The sequence below is a fragment of the Tachypleus tridentatus genome, chromosome 6 (genome assembly GCF_004210375.1).
Source record: "Tachypleus tridentatus isolate NWPU-2018 chromosome 6, ASM421037v1, whole genome shotgun sequence".
NCBI classification, from domain to species: Eukaryota; Metazoa; Arthropoda; class Merostomata; order Xiphosura; family Limulidae; genus Tachypleus; species Tachypleus tridentatus.
In genome coordinates, this window is record NC_134830.1 from 3,645,651 (window position 1) to 3,667,381 (window position 21,731).

Genomic DNA, 21,731 nt, shown 5'->3' on the forward strand with positions numbered 1-21,731 from the left:
GGTTGTTTTTTTTTCTTCTTGTGAGATATATCAGTAGCAGTATAAACAAAACAAAGACTGTAAGAACATAAGAATCAAATTATTCATGTCCACTGGCTTTAATAAAACAAAGACTGTAAGAACATAAGAATCAAATTATTCATGTCCACTGGGTTTAATAAAACAAAGACTGTAAGAACATAAGAATCAAATTATTCATGTCCACTGGGTTTAATAAAACAAAGACTGTAAGAACATAAGAATCAAATTATTCATGTCCACTGGGTTTAATATAACAAAGACTGTAAGAACATAAGAATCAAATTATTCATGTCCACTGGGTTTAATAAAACAAAGACTGTAAGAACATAAGAATCAAATTATTCATGTCCACTGGCTTTAATAAAACAAAGACTGTAAGAACGTAAGAATCAAATTATTCATGTCCACTGGCTTTAATAAAACAAAGACTGTAAGAACATAAGAATCAAATTATTCATGTCCACTGGGTTTAATAAAACAAAGACTGTAAGAACATAAGAATCAAATTATTCATGTCCACTGGGTTTAATAAAACAAAGACTGTAAGAACATAAGAATCAAATTATTCATGTACACTGGGTTTAATTATTAAATAACATAACATTTCATATTTTTGTTGACAAGTGATGTGTGACCTAAAAATGTTTCTCTTAATGTGAAAATATATATAAACAATGTGTGTAAATGAAATATCTTAAAAGGTTGATGGGAAATACAATTGTACGATTAATGTTTTACTGGTTGTCAATATAAATATTGATACTGTCTTTGTTCTGAATATGCTAGTATCAATTGAAAGTACACAGACTGTATGTACTGTATGTAATAAACTCATGTTTATTCAGATATTTTTAAAATCTAAAGTGTCACAAGATGATCATGTATAACATAACTACATTTTTCTTCTATGAATGTTGGTAACACATAACTGGTTCATATATGTACTTTTCTATGAATGTTGGTAACATATAACTAATTCATATATGTACTTTTCTATGAATGTTGGTAACATATAACTGGTTCATATATGTACTTTCCTATGAATGTTGGTAACATATAACTGGTTCATATATATACTTTCCTATGAATGTTGGTAACATATAATTAGTTCATATATATACTTTTCTATGAATGTTGGTAACATAACTGGTTCATATATATACTTTCCTATGAATGTTGGTAACATATAACTGGTTCATATATATACTTTCCTATGAATGTTGGTAACATATAACTGGTTCATATATATATACTTTCCTATGAATGTTGGTAACATATAACTGGTTCATATATATATACTTTCCTATGAATGTTGGTAACATGTAACTGGTTCATATATATATATACTTTCCTATGAATGTTGGTAACATGTAACTGGTTCATATATATATATACTTTCCTATGAATGTTGGTAACATGTAACTGGTTCATATATATACTTTCCTATGAATGTTGGTAACATATAACTGGTTCATATATGTACTTTCCTATGAATGTTGGTAACATATAACTGGTTCATATATATGAACTTTCCTATGAATGTTGGTAACATATAACTGGTTCATATATATACTTTCCTATGAATTTTGGTAACATATAATTAGTTCATATATATACTTTCCTATGAATGTTGGTAACATATAACTGGTTCATATATATATACTTTCCTATGAATGTTGGTAACATATAACTGGTTCATATATATATACTTTCCTATGAATGTTGGTAACATATAACTGGTTCATATATATACTTTCCTATGAATTTTGGTAACATATAATTAGTTCATATATATACTTTCCTATGAATGTTGGTAACATATAACTGGTTCATATATATACTTTCCTATGAATGTTGGTAACATATAACTGGTTCATATATATATACTTTCCTATGAATGTTGGTAACATATAACTGGTTCATATATATATACTTTCCTATGAATGTTGGTAACATATAACTGGTTCATATATATATACTTTCCTATGAATGTTGGTAACATATAACTGGTTCATATATATATACTTTCCTATGAATGTTGGTAACATATAACTGGTTCATATATATATACTTTCCTATGAATGTTGGTAACATATAACTGGTTCATATATATATATACTTTCCTATGAATGTTGGTAACATATAACTGGTTCATATATATATATATACTTTCCTATGAATGTTGGTAACATATAACTGGTTCATATATATATATACTTTCCTATGAATGTTGGTAACATATAACTGGTTCATATATATATATACTTTCCTATGAATGTTGGTAACATATAACTGGTTCATATATATATACTTTCCTATGAATGTTGGTAATGTGTACGAGATCTGTTAAAAAAATACGCGGACTGTTTGAATTGCGAGGCTCCAATTGGTTCCAGGGGAATCCGCTTGGTGTCGCTAGGTTCGCACAGATCAGCTGATTACGACGCCATTTCTCGATTGCAGATATCTTTGTTTGTGTATTAGCTACGCGGTTTTAAGTGAAGTGCAATTTTTTCGTTTGGCGGATTTCAGAATGAATGACCTGAAGGAGCAACAACTTGCTGTGACATTTTGTGTTAAACTTGGAAAATCTGCATCTGAAATTTTTGCTTTGCTTAACACGGCTTACGGTGATGTTGCTATGAAGCGTATGGCAAGTTTCAAGTCGCATGAACATTTTAAGGATGGTTGACAGTCCATTGAAGAGATGATGAGCATCCTGGACGTCCTTCCATGTCAACTGATGACCCACACGTCGACAAAATCAACACCCTGGTACGGGCAAATCGACGTCTGACTGTCAGGGAGCTTGCTGAAGAGTGTAGGATATCAGTTGGATCTTGTTACAAAATTTTGATCGAAAAATTGAAGATGCACTGTGTTGCTGCGAAATTTGTGTCTCAGAACTCGTGTGTTTTTGGCCAAACACTCGATCACTGTTCTTCCCCACCCCCCTACTCACCTGACCTTGCTCCTTACGATTTTTTCTTGTTCCCCAAACTCAAAAGACCCTTGAAAGGAAGAAGATTTGAGAAGATTCCCGAGATTAAGGCAAATACGACGAAGGAGCTGGAGGACATTACAAAAGAAGCGTACCAGGACTGTTTCAACAAATGGAAACAGCGTTGGGATAAGTGTGTGCATTGGGGAGGAGAGTACTTTGAAGGGGTTTCAAACCTGTAACTTCTAAATAAAGTACATTTTGTTTTATGACATCAGTTCCGCGTATTTTTTGAACAGCCCTCGTAACTGGTTCATATATATACTTTCCTATGAATGTTAGTAACATGTAACTGGTTCATATATATACTTTTCTATGAATGTTAGTAACATGTAACTGGTTCATGTTATCAATAGATCTACTGATACATATATGTACTTTTTCAAAGAATTATTCATTACTGTTATTTCTTTGCTTTTCTGAATATCCTTTGTATTTTTCACGAAATGATCAATTGAAGTGAACAACTAAACAGAGACTAAGAATTAACTTTTGTTTCAACATATGTAATTTGCTGTACTAAATAGAATTAAAATTTGTTTCATGTATAGAACCAACTTTGTGTCATCCATAATTTTGAAGAAGGTTTTTTTTTATACTTAGAAAAGTTCCAATTCTCGGTAAGCATACTAAGCGTATTACTTATGGGGCCTGGAGCCAACAGAATTACCTAGCCCTTGTTGGAGATGATAAGGTTTTGACAGTTAGCAACCAAGATGGAGATACTGTGTGTGAGAGCAGCTTAAAAGCTGAAGCTTCATTAGTTCAGTTTTCCTCCATGAAGCAAGATGACAGAACTTCGGGAGATAACACTGTGAGTTTCGTAATATTTATATTACTCTGTAAATGCTGAACACCTTTTATTGTATCTTTTCTGTTAAAAACATTCTTAAAAAACTAAGGTTTAAGTAACTGGTTTTTAAGTTGTTCTGTCGTTCAAAAGAATCATACAGATACTGTTACTGATAAATTTTGACTCACCAGAGTATAGCTGATATGAAATAAAACTATAGCGAATATGGTAGACTGTAGAATAACTCTTAAAGTGTTAATAATAGAAAGTCTTACATTTATATTACAATTAAAACTGTATTAAGGACAATATTTTTTATATTTGCAACATTGTCAAAAATTAGACCACTTGTGTTTGAACAGATATAATTTGAAATATTAGAAAAAATAATACTGTGATGCTTTTGGAATTTTTGAAATAGAAAAATTGGACTTTGTTTTGATAGTTTAATTAAACTTTGTGTGTGCAAATTGAGGTAATAATGAGCATTACTGTATGTAAGTTGTCAGTAACTTGGTTGGTGTATTGTCAGGTCTTGCTCCAATTAGATCTTAGTTGTGTCATTACGAATGTTTGCCTGTGCAAACATACTCTGCTGGTTTGTAGGATAAAGTGCTCAAGAATGATAAAGAAAATGTAATTGAATCCAGTCAGTTTGTATTTTACACTTTTAAATTGTGACTATTAAATTGAAACAAAGGTTTTCAAATTCTGTATGTTATCTGTGGATGAAGTTATGTGTATTTGGAGATACGGAACAGATAACCTCAAAGAATGAACTTCCTGTACCAGATTTAAGCATGGATTGAGCTGTTTTAGAGCTCTTGAATTTGAACCTGGCAAGTTGGTTTCAAATCTGTGTGATGTTACACATTATTTCACTTACTTTATGCTGAGGTTGCATTATAAGAGTAAACATCAGTCACTTAGAATGGGCTGTAGGCTGCTGATGGCTGTCTGCCTGCCCTATGATCACAATCACTTAGTATGGGCTGCAGGCTGCTGATGGCTGTCTGCCTGCCCTATGATCACAATCACTTAGTATGGGCTGCAGGCTGCTGATGGCTGTCTGCCTGCCCTATGATCACAAATTCAAAATGACAGATGGCAGCAAATAACCTTAGTAATGTTCCAATAAATATAAATAGAAATTTAAGCATGGATTCCACGAGTGGAGGTTAGATGACAAGAAAAAACATGAAATGATCTCCGGTATATATATTGGTATTTTCAGGTTTTTAAAAGATAATCAGGTTGTTACAAATAATGGCTTTTGATCTCTTCTCTGGCAGGTAAGCCTTGTTCTTCAGAAGAAAACGTTGTTTTTGTTGAATATCAATGATGCAGAAAATCCTATCGTTTTAGCATTCCAGGAGAAATATGGAGCCATCATTGAGTACAAATGGTAATTTTCTGAGGATTTCCTCTGTTTTTATGAATATTAACACTAGATTAATTAGTGAATTTAAAAAATGATACATCACTGTTTTTGAAATAAGAATTTTATGTGGGCTTTAAGAAAGTGTTAAATTTTGATAGACTACAGACATTTTTCAACAGGGCTTGTGTATAAACTATGACATCAGTGATGATTGAGGTATATTTGTACGTTTATTAAAATAAGTAAAACCTTAAGTTGCAAATAAAAATTAAAGTTCAATATTATGTAGCAGAAAGCTGTGTTTTTAGTTTATTTTGAATTAATTCTGTCTAGTTAGTAAAGTGTTACAAGTCTTGAGGTTCAATATTATGTAGCAGAAAGCTGTGTTTTTAGTTTATTTTGAATTAATTCTGTCTAGTTAGTAAAGTGTTACAAGTCTTAAGGTTCAATATTATGTAGCAGAAAGCTGTGTTTTTAGTTTATTTTGAATTAATTCTGTCTAGTTAGTAAAGTGTTGCAAGTCTTAAGGTTCAATATTATGGACCAGAAAGCTGCGTTTTTAGTTTATTTTTTATTAATTCTGTCTAGTTAGTAAAGTGTTACAAGTCTTAAGGTTCAATATTATGTAGCAGAAAGCTGTGTTTTTAGTTTATTTTGAATTAATTCTGTCTAGTTAGTAAAGTGTTACAAGTCTTAAGGTTCGATATTATAGACCAGAAAGCTGCGTTTTTAGTTTATTTTTTATTAATTCTGTCTAGTTAGTAAAGTGTTGCAAGTATCAAATTTCTTCTGTATTTGAAATGCTATTGTAATATGTATGTAACTTTGTGTGTAACTAAAGACAAAACCTAGCTTTCTGTCATGCTGTTTGGATAATGATATTCATAAAAATTATTTTCTACTTATGAATGGCTGTTAAGTTTATAATTTAGAGAAATAATAGATTGTTCAGTTGTTTTTTAATGATTCATTGCTTAATTGAAACAAATTACTATCTTTTCTAGTCCTTGTTTATTATAGCATATGCTTGGTGTAACATCAGTATTTATATCACATTCACACAACACATTTGTTTTCACTGTTTCTGTGGCTTAACAAAAAGTTTAAGTTAACTAGTTAATGTTTCAAGGTTTCCTATCTCAAGGTAGTGTTGGTTTTTACTTATTGCCACATAATGGCTTCACTTTCAACTAGGTTTAAACTGTATTACAACTGTGATGATAACCACATATACTGTTCCATTTGCATCTGATTTCTGAAAAATATTTTTATTCCCCTTGTCTTATTGAAATTTACTTATCAAAAGCTGAAATCCTAAAAAATAAAATGTTCAGATTTGTTCAGTACTGACCTGAATTCCACTTGTAATAACAAAGTTTTTACTCACAACATATCAATACCTTACATGGAATAAAGCTAGATAGATTTAATTTGCTTGAGAAACAGCTACAAAACAAACATCCAGAACCATAAGGTGGACCATTATGTAATGTGTTGAACCATAAGATAGGTTATCAAGTAATGTGCCATGATTTTATGGTATTAGCTGAAGTAAGACCCAAATTATTTTGGGAGTATCTTCTCTATTTAGTTCTAATTTTTTCTGGCCTCACAATACTTAAAAAAATGAAAGAAAAGGAATTATGGGATGCTCAAGCTCACAATGACCCACATCTTTAACACCTTCTGTTGTCTGTGGCCAGAAATGGGAAGGTGATCCTACATCTTTACCACCTTCTGTTGTCTGTGGGCAGAAGTGGGAAGGTGATCCTACATCTTTACCACCTTCTGTTGTCTGTGGGCAGAAGTGGGAAGGTGATCTTACATCTTTACCACCTTCTGTTGTCTGTGGGCAGAAGTGGGAAGGTGATCCTACATCTTTACCACCTTCTGTTGTCTGTGGGCAGAAGTGGGAAGGTGATCCTACATCTTTACCACTTTCTGTTGTCTGTTGGCAGAAGTGGGAAGGTGATCCTACATCTTTGCTAACTTCTGTTGTCTGTGGTCAGAAGTAGGAAGGTGATCCACATCTTTACTCCCTTCTGCTGTCTGTGGTCAGAAGTGGGAAGGTGATCTACATCTTTACTCCCTTCTGTTGTCTATGGTCAGAAGTAGGAAGGTGATCCTACATCTTTACTCCCTTCTGTTGTCTGTGGATTAGGAAGGTGATTACTCTCTTATTACGTATAAGAAAAATAATAAAGTGTTACACATCAATGGAGGAGATAAGAAAACGGTCCTTGTAGTTGGCAATTCAGCTCCCTGTATGATGTTTGAACATAAAATACACGATGTTATGGTAATATTACACTAAACAGAAGACAGAGACAATAAATATGTATTTTTTATGATAAGGTATAAATATATTTATTTGTAGGTATGGAGATGGATACATTCTGTTAGGATTCTCTCATGGATATTTTGTGGTGATATCTACTCATCTTAAAGAGATAGGTCAGGTAAGACTTGTGGTGATATCTACTCATCTTAAAGAGATAGGTCAGGTAAGACTTGTGGTGATATCTACTCATCTTAAAGAGATAGGTCAGGTAAGACTTGTGGTGATATCTACTCATCTTAAAGAGATAGGTCAGGTAAGATTAAGAAAATTGTTGTATTTATAGAATGGAAGAGGAAACAACTCAAATATCTGTTCAACATCTGATCACTGAATATTAAGTTTCAAAAATAAAACTGAAATATGATAGTAACATGCTGTTCAATATTCAGTGCTATCAAATGTAGTTGTTTTACTGGTTACTGAAGAATTTTTCTTTATGTTCATTCCTCTAAGTTTCATGTGTTGTTCTTTTTGTTATGTTTTCTAGGTTTTTTGATGTGTATAGTTCATGAAATGTTACTTAAAGTGTGGAGAAATATACTACTTATGGTTAAGTCTCTCTCCTCAATTTTTGACAACGTTATTACATAACTTTAAATCAAATATTCCTACCATTCTGATTTAATGTATAACCCTACTTTTTATTAACCTTTAAGTTTACTTTCCAACATATCGAGAATTATTAAACTAAATCAAACTTCTGCATCAGGGCTAATGAGTGTAGTTGTGTGTTTTGTAAAGTGAACTTAGTACATTGTAGTTGGTAAGATCTAACCATTGCTGATGTAACAACACTTGAGGAACTTCATTCAACAAATACAGTATGTATCCTTCAATAGGCATAAGCTTGTATTACTACCATACTTCCAAGTTTCGTCAGTGACTTCTTAGTTTGCTTTATGACTAACTTACGGACTACTATTGTTTTAAGGCCAATACTTTATGCAATCCAAAAACATCCTATTTTTATTTTACAAGACTTGCAGTCAGTGCACTCACTTGCAGTTGACCAAGCACAAAAGAGTTAGAAAGTAGATGAATCTAAAAACATTTACACTTTCTAGTATCTTGAGTTTATCTGCTAGCATTGTGTAATTTTCTGTCACATACCATATAATTAACTGATGTGAAAAAGTTTTGATTCTAAAGGTTTTTGTATGATCTTGCACTGTAACTTCCTTAGAAATTTTTACATGTATTTGGTTATTTTTAATAATGTATTATGAAATATTTAGACTTAACTTATATGGCTTATAGCTGTTTTGATTTTTGTAATGTATCTTCATGAATTTCTTCTGTATATTTTTTGTAGAAAATTTTCAATGGTATCAAATGGAATATGAAAGATGCAATCTTTCATATGACTTACAAGTAAACACTTTTTGTCCACATTGGACAGCAGTAAGTTTGTAGAATTATAGTGCTCAAGTCAGGTACATTTTCCCTAGGTGGACACACCAGATAGTTTGATGTGTGTATTCTAGAAAAAATACACAATCACAAACACTTTTTGTTTCTGGTAACTTTTAATGTTATCGGGTTTGTGGTATTGAATATATTACATATTTCTGTAGGTTATTTATGTATATACATATACATTACATATTTGTGAAGGTTATTTACTTACATATTACATATTTATGTAGGTTATACGAGGGCTGTTCAAAAAATACTCGAACTGACATCATTAAACAAAATGTACTTCATTTAGAAGTTACAGGTCTGGGACCCCTTCAAAGTACTCTCCTCCCCAATGCACACACTTATCCCAACGCTGTTTCCACTTGTTGAAACAGTCCTGGTACGCTTCTTTTGTAATGTCCTCCAGCTTCTTCATCGCATTTGCCTTAATCTCGGGAATCGTCTCAAATCTTCTTCCTTTCAAGGGTCTTTTGAGTTTGGGGAACAAGAAAAAATTGCAAGGAGCAAGGTCAGGTGAATACGGGGGGTGGGGAAGAACAGTGATCGAGTGTTTGGCCAAAAACTCATGAGTTCTGCGTGGCACAAATTTCGCAGCAATGCGGTGCATCTTCAATTTTTCGGTCAAAATCTCGTAACAAGATCCAACTGATATCCCACACTCTTCAGCAAGCTTCCTGACAGTCAGACGTCGATTTGCCCGCACCAGGGTGTTGAATTTGTCGACGTGTGGGTCGTCAGTTGACGTGGAAGGACGTCTATCTTCAATGGACTGTCGACCATCCTTAAAACATTCATGCCACTTGAAACATGCCGTACGCTTCATAGCAACATCACCGTAAGCCGTGTTAAGCATAGCAAAAGTTTCAGTCGCAGATTTTCCAAGCTTAACACAAAATTTCACAGCAAGTCGTTGCTCCTTCAGGTCATTCATTCTGAAATCCTCCAAACGAAAAAATTGCACTTCACTTAGCTTCACGTAGCTAATACACAAATGAAGATATCTGCAATCGGGAAATGGCATCGTAATCAGCTGATCTGTGCGAACCTAGCGACACCAAGCGGATTCCCCTGGAACCAACTGGAGCCGCGCAATTCAAACAGTCCGCCTATTTTTTTAACAGACCTCGTATATCTATATATATGGGAATATACACAATTTCTTCAGAAGGAATTCATTGTTGAAAAATAGGTTAAGATTCACTTCTTTTTCTAAAGTTTTGTTTATACCAATGTTGTAGATTGTTAGTGAAAGATAAAATAAACCTACAACTTAAGAAATAACCAACTCACTAGCTTATCACAAACCTACAACTTATAGAATAACCAACTCACCTGCTTATCACAAACCTACAACTTATAGAATAACCAACTCACTAGTTTATCACAAACTTACAACTTAAGGAATAACCAACTCACTAGTTTATCACAAACCTACAATGTAAGGAATAACCAACTCACTAGCTTATCACAAACCTACAACTTAAGGAATAACCAACTCACTAATTTATCACAAACCTACAACTTAAGGAATAACCAACTCACTAATTTATCACAAACTTACAACTTAAGGAATAACCAACTCATTAGTTTATCACAAACCTACAACGTAAGGAATAACCAACTCACTAGCTTATCACAAACCTACAACTTAAGGAATAACCAACTCACTAATTTATCACAAACCTACAACTTAAGGAATAACCAACTCACTAATTTATCACAAGCTTACAACTTAAGGAATAACCAACTCACTAGTTTATCACAAACCTACAACTTAAGGAATAACCAACTCACTAGTTTATCACAAACTTACAACTTAAGGAATAACCAACTCACTAGCTTATCACAAACCTGCAACTTAAGGAATAACCAACTCACTAGCTTATCACAAACCTACAACTTATAGAATAACCAACTCACTAATTTATCACAAACCTACAACTTAAGGAACAACCAACTCACTAGCTTATCACAAACTTACAACTTATAGAATAACCAACTCACTAATTTATCACAAACCTACAACTTAAGGAACAACCAACTCACTAGCTTATCACAAACTTACAACTTATAGAATAACCAACTCACTAGTTTATCACAAACCTACAACTTAAGGAATAACCAACTCACTAGTTTATCACAGACTTACAACTTATAGAATAACCAACTCACTAGTTTATCACAAACCTTCAACTTATAAAATAACCAACTCACTTAAGTTGTAAGAGTGTGATAAGCTAGTAATAGCTCTCTCACTATGAAGTCTTTAGGTAGTGGACTACTTTTTTCTCAGTTTATGATGATGTGTTATTATGTGGTACTTCTTCTTGGAAGTAAAGCTCAAAGTTAAAAACCATTAAAGTAACTTATGATATTATTTTATGATCACAAAGATAAATTATTTTAGTGTAACATGAAAGTTTAACAACAAAAAGAAATAGGCAATAAGTAAGGATGTTTTGTTTGAAGTTAGATGATTGTTTCATAGGAACTGCTTCAGATGAAGTGCCACAAGGAAAGACTGGTTCATATGTCTGCATGTTTACCTCAGAATACAGTAGCTTCGTGTGGAGAGAACACGTGAGTTACTTGGTGGTCAATCATTTTTATGTTCATAAAAGAAAAGAAACTCACATTTTATTAATCACATGCTCGATGTAAAGCATTCCTAACTGTTTTAAAGATATATTACTTTGTTATAAGTAATCGTGATAACAACTGTCTAACGGTATTAAAATTAGATTAAATAATAACCTTATACAGTAAATCCTAATTAGAACTGTCTAATGGTATTAAAATTATATAATTAATTAATTACCTTGTACAGTAAATCACAATTAGAACTGTATAATGTTGTTAACATTATGTAGATTAATTAATTACCTTATACAGTAAATCATGACTAGAGCTTCCTAATGGTGTTAACATTATGTAGATTAATTAATTACCTTATACAGTAAATCATGACTAGAGCTTCCTAATGGTGTTAACATTATGTAGATTAATTAATTACCTTATACAGTAAATCATGACTAGAGCTTTCTAATGTTGTTAACATTATGTAGATTAATTAATTACCTTATACAGTAAATCATGACTAGAGCTTCCTAATGTTGTTAACATTATGTAGATTAATTAATTACCTTATAAACTAAATCATGACTAGAGCTTCCTAATGTTGTTAACATTATGTAGATTCTTTATATGCAAAAACGGCTCATTTGGGTTGAGAAAATATTTTACATAGAAGAGCAAACAACGTTTTGACCTTCTACGTAAAATATTTTCTCAACCCAAACGAGCCGTTTTTGCATATAAATTTCTCAACAAGTGGGTTTCTCGACATCACTGATTATTATGTAGATTAATTAATTACCTCATACAGAAAATCATAATTATTACTGTATGATGGTGTTAACATTATATAGATTAATTAATTATCTTATACAGTAAATCATGACTAGAGCTTCCTAATGGTGTTAACATTAACAGTTGTGTACATTAATTAATAATTTTATACAGTAAATCATGTTGTTTGTCAAGAAAATAACAGTTTTTAGATTGTTTACCAAGTAGAGAAATGTGGTTTCTGGTATAAAAGTTTGTGTTTTATTTAAATGCTTAGTTTTCAACTAAAATGTAATTGTTATAAAATATTTTAGTTAAAGTTGTAAAGGTTTCTAATTTCTTCTGTTGTAATTTTTTGTACAATTATACCAGCTAATAGTCTAAGATTATATTTAATTGGTATTGGCTGATATGACGTAAAATAAATGTAATTGACACATTCTGTAGTTGACTTGTTTGAAAATTAAAATATTATGGTTATTGTATAGTAAGCAAACATAAACATTCTCTGAGAGATTGTTTGGGCAGAGTATTCATGATGAAACTTTGTGTGATGGACAGCAAGTGCCTGTTGGACAATCAAATAAAGTTACAGATATTCAATTATTATATACTACTGGGGCAATTCAGTTTTTATGGATTGGATTGTTTTTTTTTCAACTTTTAGAATTAAAATTCATGATTTGAATGATTTAAAAGAAGTCCAGTCTGTAATAACTGTTGATGAAGAAAGAGGTCTTGAGTGGTTGGATTGGACAGATGATGGACAGCTTTTGGCAGTATCAGGATCTGGAGGAAGTGTTCACGTCTATCTTACAAAATTACCAGTTCTTGGTGATAGTTATGGTACTCGACTCGCCTACTTAACTTCATTGTTAGAAGTGTCAATAACCAATATTGTTGAACAGGTGAGAAGACTGTGATATGTTGTTGCTTTGTTTTGATATTGTCAACGTAAGTTTCCTTACTTCAGGCAGAAACTTTCCTTATTTTGAAAATGTAAACTTTTGAGTTAGTATTTTGTTTACCATCAGTTACAGTATTTTTTTGTTATTTTGTGTTATTTGTATCAGAAGCTAAGATGGATTAGAAATGAAAGTTTAGCTGCTGAGTCTTCTCCATTCAAGAAAGAAAGTATTAGAAATTTTACAGTAAAAAGTATTTGTATTTACCTTAATTGATGGTAAACAAAATACTGAAAGTTTTACAGCAAAAAGTATTTGTATTTACTGTAATTTATGATAAACAAAATACTGAAAGTTTTACAGTAAAAGGTATTTGTATTTACTGTAATTGATGGTAAACAAAATATTTACAGTGTATTTGTATTTACTGTAATGATGATAAACAAAATACTGAAAGTTTTACAGTAAAAAGTATTTGTATTTACCTTAATTGATGGTAAACAAAATACTGAAAGTTTTACAGTAAAAAGTATTTGTATTTACCCTAATTGATGGCAAACAAAATACTGAAAGTTTTACAGTAAAAAGTATTTGTGTTCACAGTCATTGATGGTAAACAAAACACTGAAAGTTTTACTATAATTGATGGTAAACAAAATACTGAAAGTTTTACAGTAAAAAGTATTTGTATTTACCCTAATTGATGGTAAACAAAATACTGAAAGTTTTACAGTAAAAAGTATTTGTATTTACCCTAATTGATGGCAAACGAAATACTGAAAGTTTTACAGTAAAAAGTATTTGTGTTCACAGTCATTGATGGTAAACAAAACACTGAAAGTTTTACTATAATTGATGGTAAACAAAATACTGAAAGTTTTACAGTAAAAAGTATTTGCTTTTACCATAACTGATGGTAAACAAAATAGTGAAAGTTTTACAGTAAAATGTAGTTGCACTTACTATAATTATAGCAACTTGAATGAATGACATGTGGTTGTTTTTAGGAATGATATTTTTTGTAAAAATCAAATGAATCTGTAGAAGGGAAATCCAGCATAAGATGAATAGAACTTCCTTTTAATTTGTACATATTCCAGAAAAAAACCAAAGATATGAAATAAGTTTGAATGATGTACATTGTGTAGCTGTTTCTTAGGGTTAATGACATTGTTGAATTTTTTTAAAACAAAACTGTATGATCTGTTTGAGAAAAAAATAAAATTAATAACTTGAAGGAAAATACAAATTGCAGAATTTACTTCTGTTCTGCACAAAGAAAGAATCATTATGTTGTTTTAATATAAAAGAATCATTATGTTGTTTTAATATAATGTTTATTAACACTGACTTAGCTAAAAAAATTAAAACAGCAAGTGGATTCATTCGAATATTCATACCCCTCCCCCAAATCGTAATTTGTATTTGAAGAGTAGAAATTTGAAACTTACCGACTGCATAGGTGGAGCTTGCCCAAGTATGACACTTAGCTGCAGCATGTCATATTAACACATATTTATTGTTTATTTCTCGCCAAATGTTTGTAGATAGTGAACATTTTGAGTTTATTGTATGAAACAGTGTAAAATACAATCAACTAATTTTTTTCATTTTCCAATATCTAAACTTAATACACCATCTGAAAGCTGAGATAATGTTTTCTTCATAATATTTCCTTCCATTCAGCTTGTGATTAAAATCTTACTTTCAGATCAGTGATGGTAGGAGTATTATATAATGATACAGCTGTGTCTCATGGTGGTTATTCTCTCTATGTAAATTAAAATTAGATTAAGAAATGTTTATGGTAAACAAAGTGTCCATTTCATACTTGATTTTTATGAGTTGTTAAATTTATAAACACAAATGTCCAACGTGTTGTTGCTTTGGTTAAACATTGGTATAGAAATGAGCGACCTGTTGATATAAGGAGAGATTGGTATGAGACATTTCCATCTGGAAATGTTTCTCAATTATTTCAACACCATCTGAACAGTGTTATGGTTGTTAGGAAGACAATCCAGGTTGACCTACTTATTAAAATGTTAAGTTAGCCCTAAACATTGGTATAGAAATGAGTGACCTGTTGATATAAGGAGAGATTGGTATGAGACATTTCCATCTGGAAATGTTTCTAAATTATTTCAACACCATCTAAACAGTGTTATGGTTGTTAGGAAGACAATCCAGGTTGACCTACTTATTAAAATGTTAAGTTAGCCCAACATCAGAAAAATAAAGATAGCATACAAGTTTTGGTGTTTTTGTATATCATAGGAAATCCCTGTGAGTCTTAGAGTAGAAGTGGAGCCAGGATTTCTTGCACTTGGACCTTACCATCTTGCTGTTGGAATGAACAACAGAGCCTGGTTTTATGGATTAGGAGAAACAGGTATTATAAATTATTAAAGTGAATTAATCCAAATGTTATTTTTAAAATACCAGCTTTTAGTATACTTGTTTTTACATTGTTATAAACTAAGCATATTTGATTATTTGTGTTACCACACAGAGATATTTTGATAACCTGTTTTCTGTATTGTTATTATTAGATTAAGATATTTTGATTACCTGTTTTTTGTATTGTTATTATTAGATTGAGATATTTTGATAACCTGTTTTTTGTATTGTTATTATTAGATTGAGATATTTTGATAACCTGTTTTTTGTATTGTTATTATTAGATTGAGATATTTTCATAACCTGTTTTTTGTATTGTCAATATTAGATTGAGATATTTTGATTACCTGTTTTTTGTATTGTTATTATTAGATTGAGATATTTTGATTACCTGTTTTTTTATATTATTACCAGCTAGGGATGTTTTGATTACTTGTTTTTTTATATTATTATTAGCTTGAATTATATTGTGATTACCTGTTTTTTATATTACTACCAGCTAGAAATATATTGTGATTACCTGTTTTTTATATTATTACCAGCTAGAAATATATTGTGATTACCTGTTTTTTATATAATTATTAGCTTGTGATATGTTGGTTACCTGATATTTTATATTATTAGTAGCTTGACATATTTTATTACCTGTTTTGTATGATCCCCAATCTCAAAATACTGACCCAACTTTAGGGACAACAAATGAGAGAACTAAAAGACAGGAGTGGAAGCTCCAGATTACTTAACCATTATCCAGTAATACAATCTGTAACAAGCTGAAGCATGTTATTCTTCTGATTGATAATATATATACACACATACATGAGTTGATATTCGTTGCCATGAACATAAACATTAGAAAGGAGACTGTGGTGTTTGTAGATGCTGCTTACCTTGATCAGATAAAGCAAATCATATTAATTGGAAGTGAACAAATGATACTGAAAGAAAATAAAACTATGTTTTTAGAACATACTCCATGAGATCTCTTTGAATTTGATCTCAAATCCTAATTTTAACTCTGGCTTAATATATATATTAAATACCTGAAGTTTTTATTTTAGCTACATTTTCTCATAACAAGTGAACACCTGCTGTAGGTTCTTATGTCTTCTTATTACAATTAGCTTACAAAATGATCGGACAAGTTTTTCTGTAGTTGTGGAATTATTATAAAATATAACAAAGAAATAAGAAATTTGATGTTATAGAATGGCCAGGTCAATCACCTGTATTAAAATATAACTAAGAAATAAGAAATTTGATGTTACAGAATGGCCAGGTCAATCACCCGTATTAAAATATAAATAAGAAATTTGATGTTATAGAATGGCCAGGTCAATCACCTGTATTAAAATATAACTAAGAAATTTGCTGTTATAGAATGGCCAGGTCAGTCACCTGTATTAAAATATAACTAAGAAATAAGAAATTTGATGTTATAGAATGGCCAGGTCAATCACCTGTATTAAAATATAACTAAGAAATAAGAAATTTGATGTTACAGAATGGCCAGGTCAATCACCTGTATTAAAATATAACTAAGAAATAAGAAATTTGATGTTACAGAATGGCCAGGTCAATCACCTGTATTAAAATATAACTTAGAAATAAGAAATTTGATGTTATAGAATGGCCAGGTCAATCACCTGTATTAAAATATAACTAAGAAATAAAAAATTTGATGTTATAGAATGGCCAGGTCAATCACCTGTATTAAAATATAACTAAGAAATAAGAAATTTGATGTTATGGAATGGCCAGGTCAATCACCTGTATTAAAATATAACTCAAAAATAAGAAATTTGATGTTACAGAATGGCCAGGTCAATCACCTGTATTAAAATATAACTAAGAAATAAGAAATTTGATGTTATAAAATGGCCAGGTCAATCACCTGTATTAAAATATAACTAAGAAATAAGAAATTTGATGTTATGGAATGGCCAGGTCAATCACCTGTATTAAAATATAACAAAGAAATAAGAAATTTGATGTTATAGAATGGCCAGGTCAATCACCTATATTAAAATATAACAAAGAAATAAGAAATTTGATGTTACAGAATGGCCAGGTCAATCACCTGTATTAAAATATAACAAAGAAATAAGAAATTTTATGTTATAGAATGGCCAGGTCAATCACCTGTATTAAAATATAACTAAGAAATAAGAAATTTGATGTTACAGAATGGCCAGGTCAATCACCTGTATTAAAATATAACTAAGAAATAAGAAATTTGATGTTACAGAATGGCCAGGTCAATCACCTGTATTAAAATATAACAAAGAAATAAGAAATTTGATGTTATAGAATGGCCAGGTCAATCACCTGTATTAAAATCTAACTAAGAAATAAGAAATTTGATGTTATAGAATGGCCAGGTCAATCACCTGTATTAAAATATAACTAAGAAATAAGAAATTTGATGTTACAGAATGGCCAGGTCAATCACCTGTATTAAAATATAACAAAGAAATAAGAAATTTGACGTTACAGAATGGCCAGGTCAATCACCTGTATTAAAATATAACTAAGAAATAAGAAATTTTATGTTATAGAATGGCTAGGTCAATCACCTGTATTAAAATATAACTAAGAAATAAGAAATTTGATGTTATAAAATGGCCAGGTCAATCACCTGAATTAATCTGATTGAAAATTTATGAGCTGAGTTAAACCAATTAACGAAAGACCATAAGCCAAACACTGAAGATGAACTTTTAGAACTACTCAAAGAAGGATGACAGTCAATCACTCAGGAATATCTGTAGACACTCATTAAAAACATACCAGGTCAATATGAAGCAGTACTGAAATCCAAGAGGATGTCCACTAAATATTAACTTATGAAAGTGGTTGGTGTTATTTTGAGTTTCATTTTTACGTTCGATTGTTACAGAGAAACATGTTTGATCATTTTATAAGCTAATTGTAATAAGAAGGTCTAAGAAACTACAGCTGGTACACAGTACGTTTTTATGAGAAAATGTAACTGAAATCATGAAAAGTTCAGATATTTATTTAAGCCAGAGCTGAAACTAGGAGTTCAAATCAAATTCGAACAGATCTCATCGGGTGTGTTCTAAAAACATATGTTTATGTTATTTAATAAAAGATATAACAAATTAATAACATCTGGGGGGGTTCGTCCACCCCTTGTATATACAGCTGTATGTTTTTTCATACTTCATGGATTTCAAATATGAAAAACAAATTCTGAATTGTACAGTTATGTAATTTATATCTACCAGTCAGCCTGTTCTGGGACATGAATTGTACAGTTATGTAATTTATATCTACCAGTCACCTGTTCTGGGACATGAATTGTACAGTTATGTAATTTATATCTACCAATCAGCCTGTTCTGGGACATGAATTGTACAGTTATGTAATTTATATCTACCAGTCAGCCTGTTCTGGGACATGAATTGTACAGTTATGTAATTTATATCTACCAGTCAGCCTGTTCTGGGACATGAATTGTACAGTTATGTAATTTATATCTACCAGTCAGCCTGTTCTGGGACATGAATTGTACAGTTATGTAATTTATATCTACCAGTCAGCCTGTTCTGGGACATGAATTGTACAGTTATGTAATTTATATCTACCAGTCACCTGTTCTGGGACATGAATTGTACAGTTATGTAATTTATATCTACCAATCAGCCTGTTCTGGGACATGAATTGTACAGTTATGTAATTTATATCTACCAGTCAGCCTGTTCTGGGACATGAATTGTACAGTTATGTAATTTATATCTACCAGTCAGCCTGTTCTGGGACATGAATTGTACAGTTATGTAATTTATATCTACCAGTCAGCCTGTTCTGGGACATGAATTGTACAGTTATGTAATTTATATCTACCAATCAGCCTGTTCTGGGACATGAATTGTACAGTTATGTAATTTATATCTACCAATCAGCCTGTTCTGGGACATGAATTGTACAGTTATGTAATTTATATCTACCAGTCAGCCTGTTCTGGGACATGAATTGTACAGTTATGTAATTTATATCTACCAGTCAGCCTGTTCTGGGACATGAATTGTACAGTTATGTAATTTATATCTACCAGTCAGCCTGTTCTGGGACATGAATTGTACAGTTATGTAATTTATATCTACCAGTCAGCCTGTTCTGGGACATGAATTGTACAGTTATGTAATTTATATCTACCAGTCAGCCTGTTCTGGGACATGAATTGTACAGTTATGTAATTTATATCTACCAGTTATGTCAGCCTGTTCTGGGACATGAATTGTACAGTTATGTAATTTATATCTACCAGTCAGCCTGTTCTGGGACATGAATTGTACAGTTATGTAATTTATATCTACCAGTCAGCCTGTTCTGGGACATGAATTGTACAGTTATGTAATTTATATCTACCAGTCAGCCTGTTCTGGGACATGAATTGTACAGTTATGTAATTTATATCTACCAGTCAGCCTGTTCTGGGACATGAATTGTACAGTTATGTAATTTATATCTACCAGTCAGCCTGTTCTGGGACATGAATTGTACAGTTATGTAATTTATATCTACCAGTCAGCCTGTTCTGGGACATGAATTGTACAGTTATGTAATTTATATCTACCAATCAGCCTGTTCTGGGACATGAATTGTACAGTTATGTAATTTATATCTACCAATCAGCCTGTTCTGGGACATGAATTGTACAGTTATGTAATTTATATCTACCAGTCAGCCTGTTCTGGGACATGAATTGTACAGTTATGTAATTTATATCTACCAGTCAGCCTGTTCTGGGACATGAATTGTACAGTTATGTAATTTATATCTACCAATCAGCCTGTTCTGGGACATGAATTGTACAGTTATGTAATTTATATCTACCAGTCAGCCTGTTCTGGGACATGAATTGTACAGTTATGTAATTTATATCTACCAGTCAGCCTGTTCTGGGACATGAATTGTACAGTTATGTAATTTATATCTACCAATCAGCCTGTTCTGGGACATGAATTGTACAGTTATGTAATTTATATCTACCAGTCAGCCTGTTCTGGGACATGAATTGTACAGTTATGTAATTTATATCTACCAGTCAGCCTGTTCTGGGACATGAATTGTACAGTTATGTAATTTATATCTACCAGTCAGCCTGTTCTGGGACATGAATTGTACAGTTATGTAATTTATATCTACCAGTCAGCCTGTTCTGGGACATGAATTGTACAGTTATGTAATTTATATCTACCAGTCAGCCTGTTCTGGGACATGAATTGTACAGTTATGTAATTTATATCTACCAGTCAGCCTGTTCTGGGACATGAATTGTACAGTTATGTAATTTATATCTACCAGTCAGCCTGTTCTGGGACATGAATTGTACAGTTATGTAATTTATATCTACCAGTCAGCCTGTTCTGGGACATGAATTGTACAGTTATGTAATTTATATCTACCAGTCAGCCTGTTCTGGGACATGAATTGTACAGTTATGTAATTTATATCTACCAGTCAGCCTGTTCTGGGACATGAATTGTACAGTTATGTAATTTATATCTACCAATCAGCCTGTTCTGGGACATGAATTGTACAGTTATGTAATTTATATCTACCAGTCAGCCTGTTCTGGGACATGAATTGTACAGTTATGTAATTTATATCTACCAGTCAGCCTGTTCTGGGACATGAATTGTACAGTTATGTAATTTATATCTACCAGTCAGCCTGTTCTGGGACATGAATTGTACAGTTATGTAATTTATATCTACCAGTCAGCCTGTTCTGGGACATGAATTGTACAGTTATGTAATTTATATCTACCAGTCAGCCTGTTCTGGGACATGAATTGTACAGTTATGTAATTTATATCTACCAATCAGCCTGTTCTGGGACATGAATTGTACAGTTATGTAATTTATATCTACCAATCAGCCTGTTCTGGGACATGAATTGTACAGTTATGTAATTTATATCTACCAGTCAGCCTGTTCTGGGACATGAATTGTACAGTTATGTAATTTATATCTACCAGTCAGCCTGTTCTGGGACATGAATTGTACAGTTATGTAATTTATATCTACCAATCAGCCTGTTCTGGGACATGAATTGTACAGTTATGTAATTTATATCTACCAGTCAGC

The 21,731-nt window shown here is 31.7% G+C and overlaps 1 protein-coding gene across 2 annotated transcripts in view; it reads left to right on the plus strand.

The window, feature by feature from the left end:
• LOC143251850 (WD repeat-containing protein 19-like) overlaps positions 1–21,731 on the plus strand; it is a 122,385-nt gene that overhangs the window by 13,912 nt on the left and 86,742 nt on the right. The window contains exons 6-11 of one of the 2 annotated variants that reach the window (XM_076503125.1): positions 3,626–3,836; positions 5,108–5,220; positions 7,574–7,655; positions 11,448–11,539; positions 12,975–13,215; positions 15,490–15,604. In XM_076503125.1, coding sequence (XP_076359240.1) covers positions 3,626–3,836; positions 5,108–5,220; positions 7,574–7,655; positions 11,448–11,539; positions 12,975–13,215; positions 15,490–15,604 — 854 coding nt within the window. Of the gene's footprint in view, positions 1–3,625; positions 3,837–5,107; positions 5,221–7,573; positions 7,656–7,756; positions 7,791–11,447; positions 11,540–12,974; positions 13,216–15,489; positions 15,605–21,731 lie in introns of those variants that run through there. The other variant, XM_076503126.1, reaches the window with a different exon arrangement.